This window comes from Perna viridis, chromosome 10 (assembly GCF_037379345.1).
Source record: "Perna viridis isolate PV_CMFRI_1.1 ecotype Kerala chromosome 10, ASM3737934v1, whole genome shotgun sequence".
NCBI lineage: Eukaryota > Metazoa > Mollusca > Bivalvia > Mytilida > Mytilidae > Perna > Perna viridis.
This window is the reverse complement of record NC_142454.1, coordinates 2,323,032-2,342,113: the sequence shown is the minus strand read 5'-3', so window position 1 is coordinate 2,342,113 and position 19,082 is coordinate 2,323,032. Positions and strand designations below refer to the sequence as shown.

Genomic DNA, 19,082 nt, shown 5'->3' with positions numbered 1-19,082 from the left:
AAGATATATTAGATTTATGAACTTTTTTCTCTGCCTTCTTTTAAATTCTAGACTAAATTATAGAGCAGAGATATTAATTAGAATTTAATTCATGAACTTTAGCATACTTTATTGAATGGACAGGCTAAAGAATAACAGACAAAAAGGGGGAGGGGCATTGTGTTTTGTGAATTTGAGCTTTGAAGTAAATTAAATTTAGAATGGGATGAGGAAAATTGCAAAGAATAGGAAAAGATGAGGTAGGATTTTGGAGAATTAGGAATATGGGATGATTACCTGAAACATTTCAATAAAATTTTCTTCCATGTTCCAGTCGGTCAATATTACAGTTGAGGAGGTTATGAGAATATTCTTAAACATACATGTACAGATGTGTTCTTAATGTGCAATGTAGACCTGATATATGACTGTAGGATTTTAGAACCCTGCCCTTTTTTCCTTATTTGTATTTTAATTAATTTCACTTCAGTACATGTAGTAGACTATATATTAATTATAACATGATATTTTAGTACTATTTCTGATGCTTTTTTTTCTGTTTGGAGCTTTACTAATATTGGTTTAATTTGCTTTATATAGCTGTGTTACTAATTAGACTGTTGAGCCATTTATATTTTATCCTGGAATGTGCTTTTATTTTATTTCATTAATGACTTCAAAATTATTTATATAGTCAGCATGTTTTACTGCATATCAAATGTATTCAGCAAGTAAAATTTCATCTTAAATTCTTTATGCATGAAACTTTGGCATGTATGTTAATGCTAGCAATCAGGTATATAGACTTTTGATTTTTGACAAAATATGCTGGAAGTAAAATCTGCACCTAAGCACAGTATTTATCAAATGAGCACAAATTAAGCATGGCATGTATGTGAATGGCTCAATATGTTGTTGATTTAATCTTAGTTTTCTTTTTTTCCTTCACTCAACAGTTGACTGTCTTCTCCCAAATTGCTCTGGTAACGGGGTTTGTCACCTTGGAAAGTGTGTCTGCTTCAAGGGTTTCAAAGGCCCTGACTGTCGCACTCCCGATAAACTAAATGTCACACACTTGTGTGCACGAGATTGTTCTAAGAACGGGAAGTATGATGCTGAACTGGGAAAATGTATATGTGATAGGTTCTTCACAGGACCCAATTGTGAAACAGGTAATTGGATGCTGAATGAGTTGCCTCCCTTTGTTAACTGCATTGAGTTTATTATCTCCCCTGTTATTTGAAGAGTTATCTCCCATTTAACAGTTATAAACAGTAGTTGCATGTTAACCTAGGAAGCTGACATATTAACATCATTGTTTATAAAAATTAGTTATTTTAAGTAATAAAGTATATGCATTTAACTCTAGCAATGCCCTGGTTAGTAGATGGGTTGTCTTGTGAAATTATTCTTGGTCTTGAATCAATATTGATTGACAAGAAGAGGAACCCAACCCCACCCCCACCTCCTTTTCCATTTACTGTCTAGGAAAACCTTTTTGAAAGTTATCCTAGACAGAACTTGCAACTATGGCATAGTATTTTCTGATAGCCACCAAGCTTAAAATTTACCTCTTAATGTACTGTTTATCTCCATGCAGGCAAACTAAGAAGATGGATCACAAATACCCTAGCTGGCATATTTTTTTTCTTTTCATTATCTCACTCTTATAAAATGAGTGGTATATACTTGCATGCCAATTATTACTATGTCTGCATGCTGTTTTTTTCTAACTTCACTGATTTAAGTTATAGCTTATGTGTTTTTTACACATTTTCAGTTCAGTTATTCTTTTTGTTTGTGTTCAGGAATAATTATATCTTTGATATAAGGTATCTCAACATGTATTTCAGATATATTTGACAATACAGTTCATCCAAAAATAGGTACTAACCATTGTATGTTTTCTGCATGTTGTTTAGATTAGGATTTTTTATTTTGTTGTGTATTTATCTATAATTGGATGTTTCCTATTGAATATAAAATCATAATGATTTATATATATATTCACCTTTTTTTTTCGTCTTTTTTTACAATTAACTGAAATAAAAATTGGTTACTAGCATTCTTATTCAATTTTTACTGCCAATTTCCTGCTCAAAGCATGGCAAATTGTAGTTGTCTCCCTTGCCATAAAAAATGGATATTTTTGAATCTCGAGAAGTGATTTTATATTAATTTAAATGTGCATTATGCTTGCGACATTAACAATAAAATAAATATAGAATATGTTCGTGTTATTAGTGTCTCCATCACAATCTTTGAGATGATCTAAATTTAAACATCACGTGATGTCATCATCTCAATGATACGTACTACAATCATATAACCATATTACCTGTAATACGTAATCAATATACGTGTAGTAAACTCGCACCAGTCTAAAATTTTGGCACAAGTAATTACAAATCCTTCATCCTAACGAAAGGAATTTATGAAGGAGTGGTGGCAGCTTGTGGTATGTATAATGTACATTTAAATTAATATAAAATCTCTTCTTGAGATCCAAAAATATCAATTTTATATTAATTTTGTACGTTAAACTTACCACATTAACAATAAAATAAATATAGAATACTTACTGATTTATAAGCAGTATTCTCCAGGAGATAAATTTCTTTCTCAACGAAAAAACAAACCATCGACTATCTTTAAAATTCTGTACAATTAAAACACTTCCACCAGGTTAAAAACAATTACTATTTACACTGAAAAATATGTTAATGATCATTTATGTAAGATATTTATGAGAATCCAAATCTCTTAAATAGAATTTATTCAGATGCCCAATCAGCTGCTTCAATAATTGTTTTTATTGAAGCCCCTTTGTATAAAGCCCAACTTGCTGCTATTGCCCTAGTTGAATGTGTATTGACTCTCATACTCTCATCTGAATAGGCTGTCTGAACAATTTTCACTAACCAACTAGAAGTTGTTGTTGATGCAACTGGTTTATGGGGTTCTGTAAGAGCCAAAAAAATTTCTCGAATTTCTTAACATAATCTCTCTGAGTGCCCTTCCGCCATGATGCTGTGAGCAATTTTCGACCTGACTCAGAAAACCCTTTTGTTTCAAAGTTTCTGTCGAGAGGAGCCATGCTGTCAGATTTAACATTTGAGGATTGGGATGATATATCCTTTTCCTCAGCTGATTCAGTAGATTTTCTTGAATCGGTAACTGAATTGGATGATCTATCAGTAACTCCAGTAACTGTGGATACCAATGTCTCCTTGGCCATCAAGGAGCTATTAGTATGATCCTGCAATTGAATTGCTTCATATATTTTAATACTTTCGGAATCAGACAAATTGGAGGGAATGCATAAGCAAACATGTTCTTCCATGAAATTGTCAATGCATCCAGAGCTAATGCATTGTGATCTGGAATCCATGAACAAAACACTTCTGTCTGTCCGTTCTCCGATGAAACAAAGAGATCTATCAATGGAACCCCCCATAAATGAAAAATTTGACTGACAATTGACCTGTTCAATGTCCATTCTGTTGGGCTAATCTTCACCCGACTCAGCTGGTTGGCTAACAAATTTTTCTTGCCTACTATGTGTGCTGCTTTTATAACTATTCCATTTTGAACGGCCAACTGCCAAAGTTCCCAAGTCAAATAACACAGACTTGGTGACTTTGTTCCCCCTTGATGGTTGATGTATTTTGCAACACTGGTGTTGTTGCTCCGTATCAATACATACCTGTCTTTCACTAGACTCAGAAAATGTTTCAATGTCAAAAACACTGCCTTCATTTCTAAACAGTTTATGTGCCATTGTTTTTGATCTGAATTCCATTCCCTTTGGAAAATCTGAGTCCTAATATAACCCCAAAACCTTTTTTGGAAGCATCTGTCGTGACTGGAACACTGCTGCTGGGAGATACTAAAGATCGGCCTTTCTGCATGTTGGCTGAACTTAACCACCACATCAGATGCAATCTCAGGTGCTGAGTAAATGGAACAAATTGTGTTGTATCCTTGGATATGGATTTCCAAAAACTCAACAGATGAAGTTGAATAGGTCTCATGTGAACACGAGCATTGGGATTAAGATCCAAAAAGGCTTTTCTAGAGACTCCAATTTGTATCCCTCTTTCAAAGTTGACAGTACCCATTTGTCCTTTGTTATTTTTCGACCCCCTACTGGTAATTGTGGACACATCATTATACTTACTTCTGAGTCAGCTACTGTGTTTTTTTGGAATCCGAAATGATCCCCATGAGCCTTTACCAACTGGTTTGTGGTCATTCTTTTTGAAGTCATTACTTCCACCTGAAGAATTGTTACCAGCTTTAAAATCAGTCTGGCCTTTCTGAAACCTACTGTTGTTACCGTTCTCATGAACAGTATTGTTACCACTATTATTGCTTACTTTTGCCACTTTACTGGCAGAAGAATCCTTTGGTTCAAAGTCAGTTTTCCTTTTTCTGGAACATTCGGGAACAAATCAGAAACATTCTTCTGATTCTTACGCTTTTTAAGGAAACTGCCTAAATTAGAACCAAATACCCCATCTCCTGTGTGAGGCAAGTTCTACCACTTAGATCTTTTGTCCTTTAAAGATGATAAACTAGAAACTTCAGCAGCTGCTTTGCAGTGAATTATATGCATAAAAGCACCATTTCGACCCACCAAATCCAAAGACTTGGTTGACATGGCAAACAAATCTCTAATTTAGATCATCTCAAAGATTGCGATGGAGACACACTAATAACGCAAACATATTCTGTATTTATTTTATTGTTAATGTGGTAAGTACAATGTACAAAATTAATATAAAATAGAAAATGTTTAAAAAGATGCTAGTATGGAAATAAGTACCTAATATTATAATGAAAACAATGTAAGTCTTAAGGTTGTGATAGAATGGAATTACCATCTCACCACTCAGTATCCACCAATATGAGTGTTGTAATGTTTTCCTGTTGTGACCTATATTTATTATTCTTATACATCAATATTCTTCCGTCTTTTCTTTCTAGTTGAAAATAAGCAATCTTTATTTTCCAACAGGAAGTTTTTCTAGTTTTACAAGTGTTATAAATAAACGTTAACAATTTTATTTTCCTTATGTCATAAATACATCATTTTAACAGTATTTAAGTTGCAAAAATGAACAATTATTTTGACCTTGACCATGACCTTTGACATTTTACCCTTAGAAAATTGCCGACTTGGTTGTTATCGTGGCCAGTGCCAAAATCAGAAATGTGTCTGTGCTTCTGGATGGGGTGGAGCTCTTTGTGACCAGTTATCATGTGACCCAAGGTGTGATGATTTCAAAGGAAAGTGTGAAAATGGAACTTGTGTATGTCGTAAAGGCTGGAATGGAAAACACTGCACATTAGGTAAATGGTCATGATCTATGGCAACTTTTGAAACCAATTCTATCCTTGCCAGAAAAGATATTGATCAGCTGATGAAAATTTAAGCCTAAAAAAAATACTGTTAATTCTTCTTGTGAAGTTGATCCATGTTCAAGAAGTGACACAAGTAGCAGTGTTACGGCTGAAATGAGGATAGGCTATTACAGTTATGAAAGGGCGAGACTATAATTACGCTTTAGCTTAGAAGAAGTATAACATTATGAATACATTTTAGCAAGGTGTTGGTAATTTGGCTTTTAGAACTATAATTCACGCTAACTGTTTGGGGTGTAACACAGTATTCAGTGTTGTATTATTTTCAATGTGAATTTCTTTTTGATGACTGAACATTATCTATTTTACAGTTGTGTCATATTTTATTATCTTTCAGTCTTTTGCCATACTTTAAGAATTTTGCATGGTAAGTCCCTTAATTTCTTTTGAACTGAATTGAATAGAAATTCTCAATTTAACTTTTTTATGAAAATTTATTAAAATTTATAGATGGATGTCCTAATGGATGTAACAAACATGGTGAATGTCGGTTGTTTTCCTCCGACGGTTGGAAGTGTGCCTGTCATAGTGGTTGGACAGGGAAGGGATGTGATGTTGCCATGGAGATGGTCTGTAATGACATGGAGGATAATGATAGAGGTTTGTTTGATGTGTAAATCCTATTCAGTCAAAACTCTTCTTGTACGACATATTTCTCATATTTTGGGGGGAGGGATGGGGTTTGGTAACCAAATATATGATATATTTAGGGTTACACAATAGTTTAATGGATTTTGGTCCTCAAAATTTGCCCTAGAAGGTAAAATCTTACATATTTGAAATCTGGCAAAATTCCATGTACAGTGTAATAGTTGTTTCTACATATTCCATCATTGTCAGCATTACTGTTCAACTCTTTTATGACATATTTATGGCTTGTTACAATTAAAAGGGAATTGGTGATTATAAATGCATAGACAAATGAACATTTAAATTAACAATTTTTTGTACAAGTTGTATTTTCATTATGCACAATTTCAAAGTGCAATTAAATCAACATTTAGAAGTATAATTTAAGTTCAGTCTGCTTGATAGTGATAGGTTTTAAGTTCCTTCTGCTTGATAGTAATAGGTTTTAAGTTCAGTCTGCTTGATAGTAATAGGTTTTAAGTTCCTTCTGCTTGATAGTAATAGGTTTTAAGTTCCTTCTGCTTGATAGTAATAGGTTTTAAGTTCCTTCTGCTTGATAGTAATAGGTTTTAAGTTCAGTCTTCTTGATAGCGGTAGGTTTTAAGTTCAGTTTTCTTGATAGTGGTAGGTTTTAAGTTCAGTCTGCATGGTAGTGATAGGTTTTAAGTTCAGTCTGTGTGATAGTGATGGGGTATCCTGCATAGAACTGTTGTGGGGATTTTTGATCCGTCAAAAACATGGCAGCTGTTACTAAAAATAGAACATAGTGGTCAGACAGTAGTTTTTTGCATATATCTCCAAAACCGTTAGGTTCAGTCAAATTCTTTCCATAGCTGAAATGATCCTTATTACTAGGACTACAAAAGTCTTCAGGATAAAAGTTGTCAGATAGCTTCTTGTAAGAGCTATTGCCCTTGAAAGGGGAAAATGACTTTTTTTTAACAGTTTTCAGTCAATATCTTGAAAACTATGATAAATTAAAAGAAACTTTCAGTTGTTGAAATGGTCCTTATGATAAGCCCTACCAAAGACTTCTTGAGTCAAAACTGTTGGACAACTTCTTGTTAAATGTATTGCCTTTGAAAGGCAAAATTCAACCAGGTGGGCAATTTAGGCTCCTGGGAGCCTCTGGTTTCATTTTCTTGCATGGTACCCCTTATTGAATTTTCATTTAAGAAACCAAATGTAACTATTTTGACAATGATGTTTTAGATGGACTGAAAGATTGCCAGGATCCAGATTGCTGTATGACAACCTCCTGTCTAGGAGATGCATTCTGTCAGATGTCACCTGACCCCCTGGACATTCTACTGACGAAACATTCACCATATCCGTCAGCCTCATTTTATGATAGGATGAAGTTTTTGATCGAGGAGAACAGTGTACAAGTTGGGACTTCTAGGAATGCTTTCAATGAAAGGTAATTTTGAATTTTTAAATAGTCCGTAGAGAATATTTTGAAGTTTTATATCTTGCTGTGCTTAGATGGCAATTTTAGGTATTATCTCAACACCCTTTCTAACTGAAAGGTTTGGAACCACATCTTAGAACCTCAAAAGCAATTGATTGAGAATAATACATGTAAAACTATCCCATCCTCAGAAATTGTCAATTTAAGTCAACTTAATTAGTTTGTTACATGTTCGATCTTGGTCCAGATTAGATTTTACGTAACAACACCACAGGTTTCCATAAATTGCAATCAAATTGAAAATGTCACATTTGAAGTTAAGACAAACAGCCTGCTACGAAGAATTGATAGAATTTTCACAACGATTTCATATTTTAACCAACTAATCAGAAAAAAGGAAAATGAAGTATAGATTGGGAGATTGTGAAGAATGTCTTTTTGTCAATAATTCTGGCAATCTACGAATTAAATTAACTGAATTATGTCGAGGGATTTCCAGATCAGAAATAAAAGATTAAAGCAATCTTTCTGCTTATATTATATTTTGTATACAACATAGAGTTATCGATTTTTGCAAAAGGTGCATGTGCATTGCTCTTTCATCAGACCAAAATAAAACGAAATTAAATCGTTCGCTGGGGAAATAAATCTCCCCATCTAATTACACAACAGTGTAGCTAATGTCAAAAAACAATGGAAATAAGATGAAATTTTCTCCAAGCATGTATAAATATTGGCAGGTCATGGTCTAAACGAAAAATTGGAGTTGGCACTTGGTCTGTTTCTGATCACTATTGGTAATTATAGATCATTAAAACAACATGTTAAACATTAAGGAAGTTGTTATTTTGTTATTATCAGTTGTTTTGTTAATGTGTTTTTAGATTACAATGTTTTTATTAATTCTTTTGTTTATAGTGACCAAGGACCAGGGATTGACTAGAGTGTCCTCTGTATTTCTTTTCTGAATTTTTTTTCTTATAATTTTTATAAACTCATCTTTAGAAAATGTTAGATATTCTAAACATTGCCTCATGAATTTAACTGCTGTGCATTCTCCTTTGTCAAGCCTTCTGCATGTTTGCTCCCTACATTCTCCTTCGTCAGGCCTTCAGCATGTTTGCTCCCTACATTCTCCTTTGTCAAGCCTTCTGCATGTTTGCTCCCTACATTCACATTTGTCAAGCCTTCAGCATGTTTGCACCCTACATTCTCCTTTGTCAGGCCTTCTACATGTTTGCTGCCTACATTCTCCTTCGTCAGGCCTTCAGCATGTTTGCTCCCTACATTCTCCTTCGTCAGGCCTTCAGCATGTTTGCTCCCTACATTCTCCTTTGTCAGGCCTTCTGCATGTTTGCTCCCTACATTCACATTTGTCAAGCCTTCAGCATGTTTGCACCCTACATTCTCCTTTGTCAGGCCTTCTATATGTTTGCTGCCTACATTCTCCTTTGTCAGGCCTTCTGCATGTTTGCACCCTACATTCACCTATGTCAATCCTCTCACAAGTCAGCCCATGTCTTAGTAGTACACTTGTTGACTTTGTAACAGTATCATCTCTGTTAATATCATTTTTCATGAGTTTGTATGGTCCTTGGAGTTTTCATGTTTGGAATGTCATCATACATCATATCTGGGAAAATAAATCACCAATGCCATCATGTAGGCTGACTTGATATATTTATTGTACATTTGAGAATACTCTTAAGTTTTTAATTCAGAAAAGTGCTCAAACTGACAAATAGTTTGATATTCACCTTTGGGATGGTGACTGTTAATAGCTGTTAGCCCTAGAGTACTATCTTCTGGGTCTCAGTAAATATGACACTTCTTGCTGAAGACCATCTCATATTTCATAACTTATACAAATTTATAGACTATTTCTCAAAAGCAAATGAAATGACTTGAAGATGTTTTGTCATTTCCAAGAAATTGGAGCATAAATCGGTTAATGGATTGAGGATATATTACATAGATTGGTTGTGATTTACCAGATGAACAAAATGATATCCTGAGTATATTTATTGTAATAAAAGTAAATTGTTCATACAGAAGCATCTTATTTGCTAGACAATGTAGGCCTGGTTTTGCAATGGACGATAATGTATAGAGCATCTAAGATTGATCAAAGTTTGTTTGAGAAAGGATTTTTGATAAATTACATTACATCAGAAACCACAGAGGTATATATGGATTAATTCCTCCACTACATCAAGGAAATTGGTTACCGTATATCTTGATAGACATTTAGAATTATGGAATTATGAAGATGATATGTTAGTTCTATCCATTATGTCCTTGGCTTTGATTTCAGGGATTACTTGTTTGTATTCTTCTTACTAATGGAATGCTTTATGGTCCATTTTATAATTGTTTCTATCAATTGTAAACAGAAGTTAAAAAGGGAAGTTATATACAAAGCATGCGTCATTGTAGGGCAAGAAGTACACTTTAAACACCTGAAGTACAGAATGGTACTGAGGGTGTAGGGGAAATCCTTGGATAAAACAACCCAAAATGGACAACAGACAAAGACCAAACATACAACACACCAAAAACTGCACACATAACAAAACAGATATGTATTGATGTAGTATAAAGTTGATAGTAACCCTTGAGTAATTTTGATGTGGGACTAATAATCTGATTTTTTTTATGAAATGACTATTAAAATACATTCAGTATTCAGCTTACACTAAAAGTATGTCCATGTAAAACTGCTAGATCTGTTACTTGCTTTAGATTCAGTTGGGTGTGTCTCTGTGATATTGAAACATAGACATATTCAGACTTGGTATTTATATTAGCAGCCTTAATTCTGTGCCCCTCTGAGTACCTGGGCCTGATGTCATAAAAAATCTTTGAGATTTTCCTCAAATCCTTCTTCAACTTAAATTTCAACTAATACAATGTAATATCACTTAAAATTTAAGATTTGAGGAAAATCTCATTTGGAGATTTTTTTTCATGAAACCAGCCCAGGGCTCAGTTTCATATGTCAAATGAAAATTTTTCCTCAATTTTTTTCTCAATTCTAATTTGACCAATCAGATCACTTTAAAAAATCTGAGAATGAGGGAAATCTCAATTTGATATTTTTATTGAAACCTGGGCCTCCTTAAAATTGAAACCTCTATCAATTTGGAACCTTTACTTTTTCTCAAGTTTTTGGGTCTCAAAACAAAATACTAACATGATATATATATGTATATTAATTTAGAATTCTTCTTTTGTCGTCCTACAAATGGATTTTTTTTTCACAGAGAGATATAATCTGGAGGTTTGATAAAATCTCAAGGCATGACGGCTTTTTGCCTTCTTTGGAAAAAAAATTTCATGTTGATAAAAGTACAGCTGAATTCAATTCCATTCTCATTTGATGATAGTATCTAAAATCTGCCGAAGGGGTGCCTCAGTTCTTTGTCACACATCCTACAAGTGTCATTTTCCCTCTTTTTTCGATCTCCATGTGATTGAATTAGGAACAGAAATGTTCTTATTGTCTATTCCTGTTGTTAGAGTTAGCGGGAATTTAATTAAATACACAGACTATGTAGATAGAAACTATTATCTATTGTCATTAATGATGAATAAAACACAAACTGTATGTACATTTTATCGCTGTTTATGTTGTCAATGATTTTCTTTGTTTCTGGTGAGGAGATAAATGCTGATTGAAATACTGTACATTGTGTAATTGTATAATATTGTTCTCAGCAGCGTAGACTTAATTTTATTGTCTACGATCAGTAGATGAGACGGTTTTAATCATGTAACTTGTAGGTACAAGAAAGTTAAAAGCAGCTGCTGAGTGGGAGGATTGATATTCAATTTGTCTCTGTATTCTTTTGTTTTAGAAAAGTGGGATATTCAACTTTAATCATACAAGTTTATAGTCAGATCTGCTGACTGAGATAATAGATGACTTTCACAATTGCCCTTTACTTGTATATGGAATCTGGTGTAAACATGTCTATGATTTTGTATTTGAAACATAAAGAATTTTGGACTTGAAGAAAACATGATCAGTAATAGTCTCAGATCTTCTATCTGTTGTCCCCAATTGACCTTGCTTTGCCAAAATGGAAGTAAATGTCGTCTTAAACTCCTATAAATCCTGATTGAATTCAGAATCTGTTTGATTTCGATGCATTTTAACGTCCTTTATTATATTAATTTGTTAAATCCAATGTCTTAACCAATTAAATCTATCAGTACTACAGAAACCAAGCAAATCTATCAGTACAACAGAAACCAAGCAAATCTGTCAGTACTCCAGAAACCAAGCAAATCTATCAGTACGACAGAAACCAAGCAAATCAGTCAGTATGACAGAAACCAAGCAAATCTATTGATACAAGAGAAACCAAGCAAATCTATCAGTACGACAGAAACCAAGCAAATCTGTCAGTACTACAGAAACCAAGCAAATTGGTCAGTACTACAGAAATCAAGTAAATCTATCAGTACTACAGAAACCAAGCAAATCGGTCAGGACTACAGAAACCAAGTAAATCTATCAGTACTACAGACAAGACCAGTTATAATGTGTTAATATTACCTCAGTGGTTTTACAGTGGAGTATAGGAGGTCATGGGTCTACTGTCGGTTCAAACTTCAGCCAGTCATTGAAAGTCTGAAATTTGTAGTCACTGTTACATACAGCATATGATGACAAGATGGCTAAGAGTCAAAATTATTGTCTGAGAGAGTTGACACACCTTCCCGTGGGCTGTCACTTCTGTCTGCTAAAAGACTAACATTCAGCTCAGTAACATTGGAGTGATAAAAGAAGGAAACTGTTGGATTTATTAAATATTCTTTTCTAATGCATGAACTATCTGTCATACAGTAAATCAATCCATGTACATAAATATGTTTCTTCAGATGGTCTCTGTCCTTTAACTTTAATATTTTGTATTTTTCAGTCAAGTTTCAGTGATCAGAGGTTCTGTCTTCACTAGAGATGGTACACCACTACTGGGTGTCAGGGTAACAGTCACTCGACAACCCCTGTACGGACACACTATGACTAGAAGAGGTGGACAGTAAGTGAATAGATTAAAGAAAGGGGAGGCAACTCTTATACAGCATAATGTGTATCAGCCTTTAAAACAAGATATTTTACCTTAAAACCTAACTTTCATTTTATTTCATTTATTGAAGTAGGAAAAAGAGAGTATTATTATTCTTATTCAGTCCACAAAGTAGTTTTATCTATGTCATATTTTTATCATTCCATCATTTTTTCATGCTAATACAAACACTGAACCGGCAGTTTTATAAATACTTATAAAGTCATAAGAATATTATGGCCGTTCTTAGGTGAAAAATCGAAGCTGTTGGTGAAGAAGTGTTTTATAGATAAATTTTTTGAAGCATTTAGATTTTTAAAAGAATTTTTGCTACAGAAAACCCTTACTGTATTCAATTATATTTCTGTTTCAAGGTTTGATATTCTTGTTAACGGAGGAGGTTCAGTCACCTTGGAATTCACCCGTTTACCCTTCATTACCAAGAAGATCAGTGTTCTGGTTCCCTGGAATCAGGTTGTTACCATGGAGTCAGTTGTTATGCATCTGACCTCTCAACTTAGCAACACCTTCATCCCAGATCCAAAACTTTGTGGAGTCATCCATGATTACTACAACCTTAAACCAGTTGTTCTGTCGACATGGCAACACACACAGCTTGGAGCATGCCCAGAGAAAAGCACACTGATTCCAGAATCCCAGGTATATAAGAGAAGTTAAAAGGAACCTTGTCATGGAAATTGTTAGCAAAGAACCAATTGAAAATTAATATTAAAATAGTGAAAAAAAGTTATATTAGTTTATGGTGAATCAATATTTTTTTCGTGAAAAAATTAATGGACAATGGTATCCTTCAAGTTTTGAATTATTTTACATTCCATTGTAATCAATAGATTCAAAGACTAATGAAGATTTCTTCTGTAATGAAAGTTTCTATTATGTTCAAAATTAATTAACCTTTTTGAGAATAGTTTCATTAGGCATAAAACTTCCTGATTTCATTTTCCATGTTACTTGGGAGATCAATATAATGATTAAAGAGATAAACTTGTCTTGTTAAGTAAATTTCTAATGGTCAGTGTTTTGTTGATGTTGACTGGTGCCATGATGAAGCTTTTTTTTTGTCCTCTAAACTTATGATCTATTACATTTATCTTTCCATGCTATTGAAATGACTCACACAATTTGATAATTTTCAGAAGAATGCATCTAGTCTCTTATAAATCTCCAAATTTCAGGTTTTACAAGAGAGTATAGAGATTCCCGGTACCGATGTTCACCTTGTCTACCACTCCAGTGATGCCATAGGTTATAAATCAGTCATTCTCATCCAGATGACCCCTGATACCATTCCCTCTAACCTAGCCCTTGTCCATCTTAAGGTTTCTGTTGAGGGTAACTCTATGCAGAAGATGTTTGAGGCTGATCCTGAACTGAAGTACACATTTTCTTGGGATAGGAAAAATGCCTATAACCAGAAGGTTTATGGAATCGTTCCAGCTAGAGGTAGGAATTCTCTACTTCTTTATGTTTAAAAGATCTAAAGTTGAAAATTCAAATGTACACTTGCTGTACTAATGTATATCAAATTGTATATTTAGCTCTTTATTTATGAAGTATATATTTTCTGGTCTCACTTTTATCAGTTGAACTGTGTGTATTAAACTGTTATTCCATCAAGCAAATTTTCCCCAAATCTTTTCTTCTATACCAAAATTCTCAACTTACTTATAATATTTCATAAAGACTGTTGAAATATGCTATTTTTCTTGCAGTTAATGTTGGGTACCAGTACACTGGATGTGATTATATTTTCTGGGAGAGCCGAAGTACAACCATGAGTGGATTTGATATGACCTCATCAGGCATTGGTGGATGGAACTTGGATATCCACCATACATATAACTTCCAGGAAGGTTCGTTAAATTGTATTATGGGAGAAAGATGTTGTTTTTCTTTAAGTATAGGAATATAAGTTTTGATTGATAAAAACTGACAGAATTGAAAAACATAAGGAGAAACAGAGTTTTATACTTTTGAATAAGGGTAACAACAAAATAATTTAACACTCATCAGATCCATAATCAAACCCAAATTGTATCTGACAAAATATATATTACATTACTGGAGTACCACACTGGTCCTTACTTGGTAGATAAATTTCAGATGAAATGGTGGGTGAAATCTAGGCTTTACAACGCACCAAACCTCCCTCTTCCATTGCAGCATGAATATACTGGTGGTAGTACCAATGACACTAACTTAAAAACAGAATAATGCAAAATATAACGATGAGATCAAAAGGGCGAGTGTTCTTTCAAGTTGTTAAAAACTGGCATTATATTGTTTGTCTGCAATATTTCAGCCATTTTGATATACAGTCTTGCGCAATGTGAATTATATTAAAAAATGGATTTTGTTTCTAAAATGGTAAAGATCAATTATCAGTGTCATGATTCCAATTTAATTAGTATTTTTAGTATATTCTGTAATATGCCATTGTAGGTATCCTGCACAAAGGAGATGGTACTAATATATACCTAAAAGAGAAACCTCAAGAACTGGTGAACATACTTGGCAATGGCCTCCAACGGAAACCTGACTGTAGTACATGTAATGGTAGAGCCCTTGACAACAGCTTGTTGTTGCCAATAGCGATGGCCAGTGGTCGTGATGGAAGCCTGTATGTTTGGGATCATAACTTTATCAGAAAGGTTACTCCAGGCAGAGATGATATTGCCAGTATACTTGAAACTAGGTATTTTATTCCAAAACTGATCAGCATCTTTTTCTTAAGCAAAATATATCAAAGATAATGCTGAAAGGCAGATGAAAAAATTGACAATTTTGAGGATAAAAGGTATAAACAAATTTTAGGGATTCTAATTTTTGCAGATGCTTAGTGGTACACTAAGTTCTGAAGCCAAAAGTCTTTATTATGCAGAATTATTTTTTGTGTTTTTAGACAGACTGCTAAAATACATAAAAATCCCCACAGCACAGTACATATTAATATATTACAATATTACATAGGGTGTAACATTCTTCTTTTTTCCTTGGTTATCATGATCATGCGATTCAAAGGGTATTCAATGTACCTGAAGCCTAGTTTTTATTTTTAAATATATTGAGGCTTTGTTTCTATTTATATGTATATTGAGGCTATACTTCTAAATTTAGATCCAGATATAAACCATTCAGTTTCATAATTACTCTCAGCCAATCATGACGGAAGCACTGCAAACAAAGCAGACAAAATGAAAATACATTATCTACATATGTAATATATAAATGAAGGACTTTCACTCAGTCAATACATTTTATATGAACTTGTTAGATTATATTGACCTCAGACTTTGTCCTTGGTCTATATAATCTGAACAGGTTCATATATAACGTATTGACTTTGTAAAAAGTCCATAAATGATAAGTATATGTACAACTACTGTTGTCACATTGAAACTGTTGTGTACAGACCTTCTACTGGTGGTGATATGAGTGTGTGCCACTGTCAGGATATAAATGTACATAGTTGTCTATAGATTCATGTTTTACAGATGATAAATAATGCCTTGAAATATTAAAAATACTTTTAACACAGTTCAAGGATCATTATAGTGTCATTATGTTGTTACATGTAGTAAAATGTAGTATGAAAAGAGAAAATGCATTCACAGTTAAAACTAGCAATCCTTTTTTTACAATATTTAAATTCTAATACCTGACAATTTACCTCTTTCTTGATAGTTCCATTTCCACCTCTCACAAACCCTACATGACAGTAAGTCCTGTTGATGGTCGTCTATACATCTCTGACTACATGAAGTATCGTATCATCAGGATTGCTACAATGGGTCCAGTCAAAGACCTAAAAAGTAACTTTGAAGTGGTTGCAGGAACTGGGGAGGAGTGTCCTCCTATGTCCCTAGACAAGTGTGGAGATAGTCAGTTAGCTAAGAATGCTAGACTGGTTCGGCCTAAAGGTAAATATTTTCTTATAACAAATTAGGGTATAATGAAAAAAGAACTTATTTTCATTTGCGACTAAATTTATTTCTCGAGCAGGAACATACCTCAAAAATAAATCACTGAGAACAATTTCTTTCATTATGAAGAACATGTTACACAAAGTATACATTATGAAAAAATGAATTGAAATGTTAAAATAAGTATCTTTAAGAATGATTGATTTACAGTACTTCATACACGAATGAAATATCAAACAACTTTAACAGAGACTGTGCAAAGAGAGATCACTCTGCTTGGTTGTTTAATTCCCATTCCAGAATTCCAGAACCCATGAAAAAAACAATTTTAAATACCTTCACAAAGTGACCTTCTTGAAGATTTAATCTACACAATATTTACAGGGATAGCTATCAGTAAGGATGGTATTATATATGTAGCTGACAACTTAAACATTCGACAGATTACACCAGATGGGAAGATCCACACTCTGATCAATTCAGAGGCCCAGTCTATGGCATGGGAGCCCATGGACTGTGGAACCAGTCAGTCAGCTGATAAGGTATTTAAGAAAATGAACCATCCATTACATTAAAAATCCTCAAATATTTGGTTGTGTTTAAATAAGTACCATTTTTACATAAGGTGTAATTGCAATATTATGTACAAAAAAAAATTAAAATCAATAAAAGCCTTAAATACTTACCTCTTTAATCTGTAATATTCATTTTTGTATGATAGCTGATAGTGAAAATAATGATAAAATAAGTTCAATGAATTATTAGATCTTGGTAATTGGACACAAATATTCTAAATGCTTTTATACATGAGGAACTCATTATTTTAGTTACATTCAGAAGTAAGTAATTCACTGCATATTTCCCTTTCTAAACAGCACATACTTTTGAAATATCTATACACTCAGATGATGTGTATCAAATGTTGTTTAAGCACAAAAGTGTTTCTTCCTGCACTATTTCAGAACCCCTGTTTTCTAACACAAATCAATAAGCACAGATATTCAGTATGTAAAACCGATTTCATAGGTTATGGTTTTCTAATTTCATTATAAATTGTAAGTTTCATTACATTGTGTTCTGTGCACTCAGTTCATGATAATATGCTACATGTATATAGTGTTATAGTTCCTTGGCCATGAAAATATTACTGATCATTTTTGACTATACACTTAATCTTGGATCTTTGACCTTTTCAGGTTAGGTTACAGTGGCCAACTGACCTTGCCATTGACCCACTCGATGACACACTTCACATCCTTGACAAAAACGTCATCATGAAGATGACAAAGGATCACAACCTCATTACAATTGCTGGCCGTTCCATTAATTGTCCAGTCAATGCACAGGAGTTTCTTCCATCAGGAGTGCTACCTGACAATGACCAGGCATCTGGCATAGCAACTGATATTACCCTGGTCAACCCTCAGAGCATTGCTTTTGGTAACCAAGGAGAACTGTATGTGATTGAGAGTGATACTCACCATATTAACCGTGTACGTGTGGTGACCTCAGATGGTATGATTCATCACTTTGCTGGTATGAAATCCAAGTGTGATTGCCAAAACGAGAGGTGTAAATGTTATAAGCCTGAGGAAACATTAGCAGCCCAGGCCCTGTTTAAAGAACTGACTTCTATCACAGTGACACCAGATGGAATTGTACACATTGGAGATGCTGGAAACTTACGAGTCTTTTCGATCATGTCAAAACTTCCATCACAGAACAACATTGGGGAGTATGTAGTCGTCTCCCCTGAAACTGAAGAAATTTATGTCTTCAACCATTTTGGACAGCATAAGCACACAGTCAACATTATGACAAATCAATTCTTGTACAACTTCACATATAATGTTAATTCATTCCATGGCAAACTGGAAAACATTTTGGATGATGCTGGAAACAAAATTGAAGTTAAATATAACTACAAGATGTCTGCCAATGAAATATGGTCACCTGACAACTCTAGGTGTGAGGTTTCTATGGATAATATGAATAATCTTCAGAAATTTATATCCCCTGGTAACAATACAGCTGTATTTAAATATGAAGAGACATCAGAACTTCTCACATCAAAGTTCTTAGCTAATAGAACTTACATCTATTCTTATAATGACATGGGCAGAGTACAGGAAATTCAGCAGCCAACAGGGGAGGTAACTCAGATTACTACAGATGTAAACACAACTGGTTCAATTATCCACATCACCACTGATGGAACTGATGCTGTTGCCATGGCAACTTATGGCAGTGTCCAGTCTGTCATGCATGGTAAAACTTAATCACCAAGTTTTTTATTCCTTATTTTCAATTTTTGCTACATATGATAATCTTTGTACATATATATATCCTATAAGACTGTTAATTATAGGACATCAGCAAAATATTGCAAATTTTAGGCTTTTCATGCTTTCATTATAACCTTGCAAATACACAATACACCTGTAGCAGTTGATAGAATTTTTGTTCCAATTTGAAGTTAGTCTTTAAAGGCTCCTATAATAACATAGCAAAGGTTTAATTAAGAAGTTAGCTGATATGGTAGTTCATTTGGAAGGCTTACATTTAAGTAGGATTTTCTCTTCAATAGTCAGATATAACATTTCTTTAGGTTGATTA

General features: G+C 33.7%; 1 protein-coding gene across 19 annotated transcripts in view; it reads left to right on the top strand.

Moving 5' to 3' along the window:
• Nucleotides 1-19,082, top strand: part of LOC148604142 (teneurin-m-like) — a 166,848-nt gene that overhangs the window by 137,557 nt on the left and 10,209 nt on the right. For 13 of the 19 annotated variants that reach the window (XM_088549863.1, XM_088549879.1, XM_088549870.1 and 10 more), the window contains 13 exons: nt 936-1,151; nt 1,833-1,865; nt 5,149-5,334; nt 5,857-6,006; nt 7,249-7,456; nt 12,376-12,495; nt 12,897-13,182; nt 13,719-13,986; nt 14,256-14,396; nt 14,986-15,238; nt 16,228-16,463; nt 16,851-17,008; nt 17,663-18,734. In XM_088549863.1, the coding sequence (XP_088405989.1) occupies nt 936-1,151; nt 1,833-1,865; nt 5,149-5,334; nt 5,857-6,006; nt 7,249-7,456; nt 12,376-12,495; nt 12,897-13,182; nt 13,719-13,986; nt 14,256-14,396; nt 14,986-15,238; nt 16,228-16,463; nt 16,851-17,008; nt 17,663-18,734 (3,327 nt within the window). The remainder of the gene's footprint in view (nt 1-935; nt 1,152-1,832; nt 1,866-5,148; nt 5,335-5,856; nt 6,007-7,248; nt 7,457-12,375; nt 12,496-12,896; nt 13,183-13,718; nt 13,987-14,255; nt 14,397-14,985; nt 15,239-16,227; nt 16,464-16,850; nt 17,009-17,662; nt 18,735-19,082) is intronic. The other 6 variants (XM_088549873.1, XM_088549875.1, XM_088549874.1 and 3 more) reach the window with 4 other exon arrangements.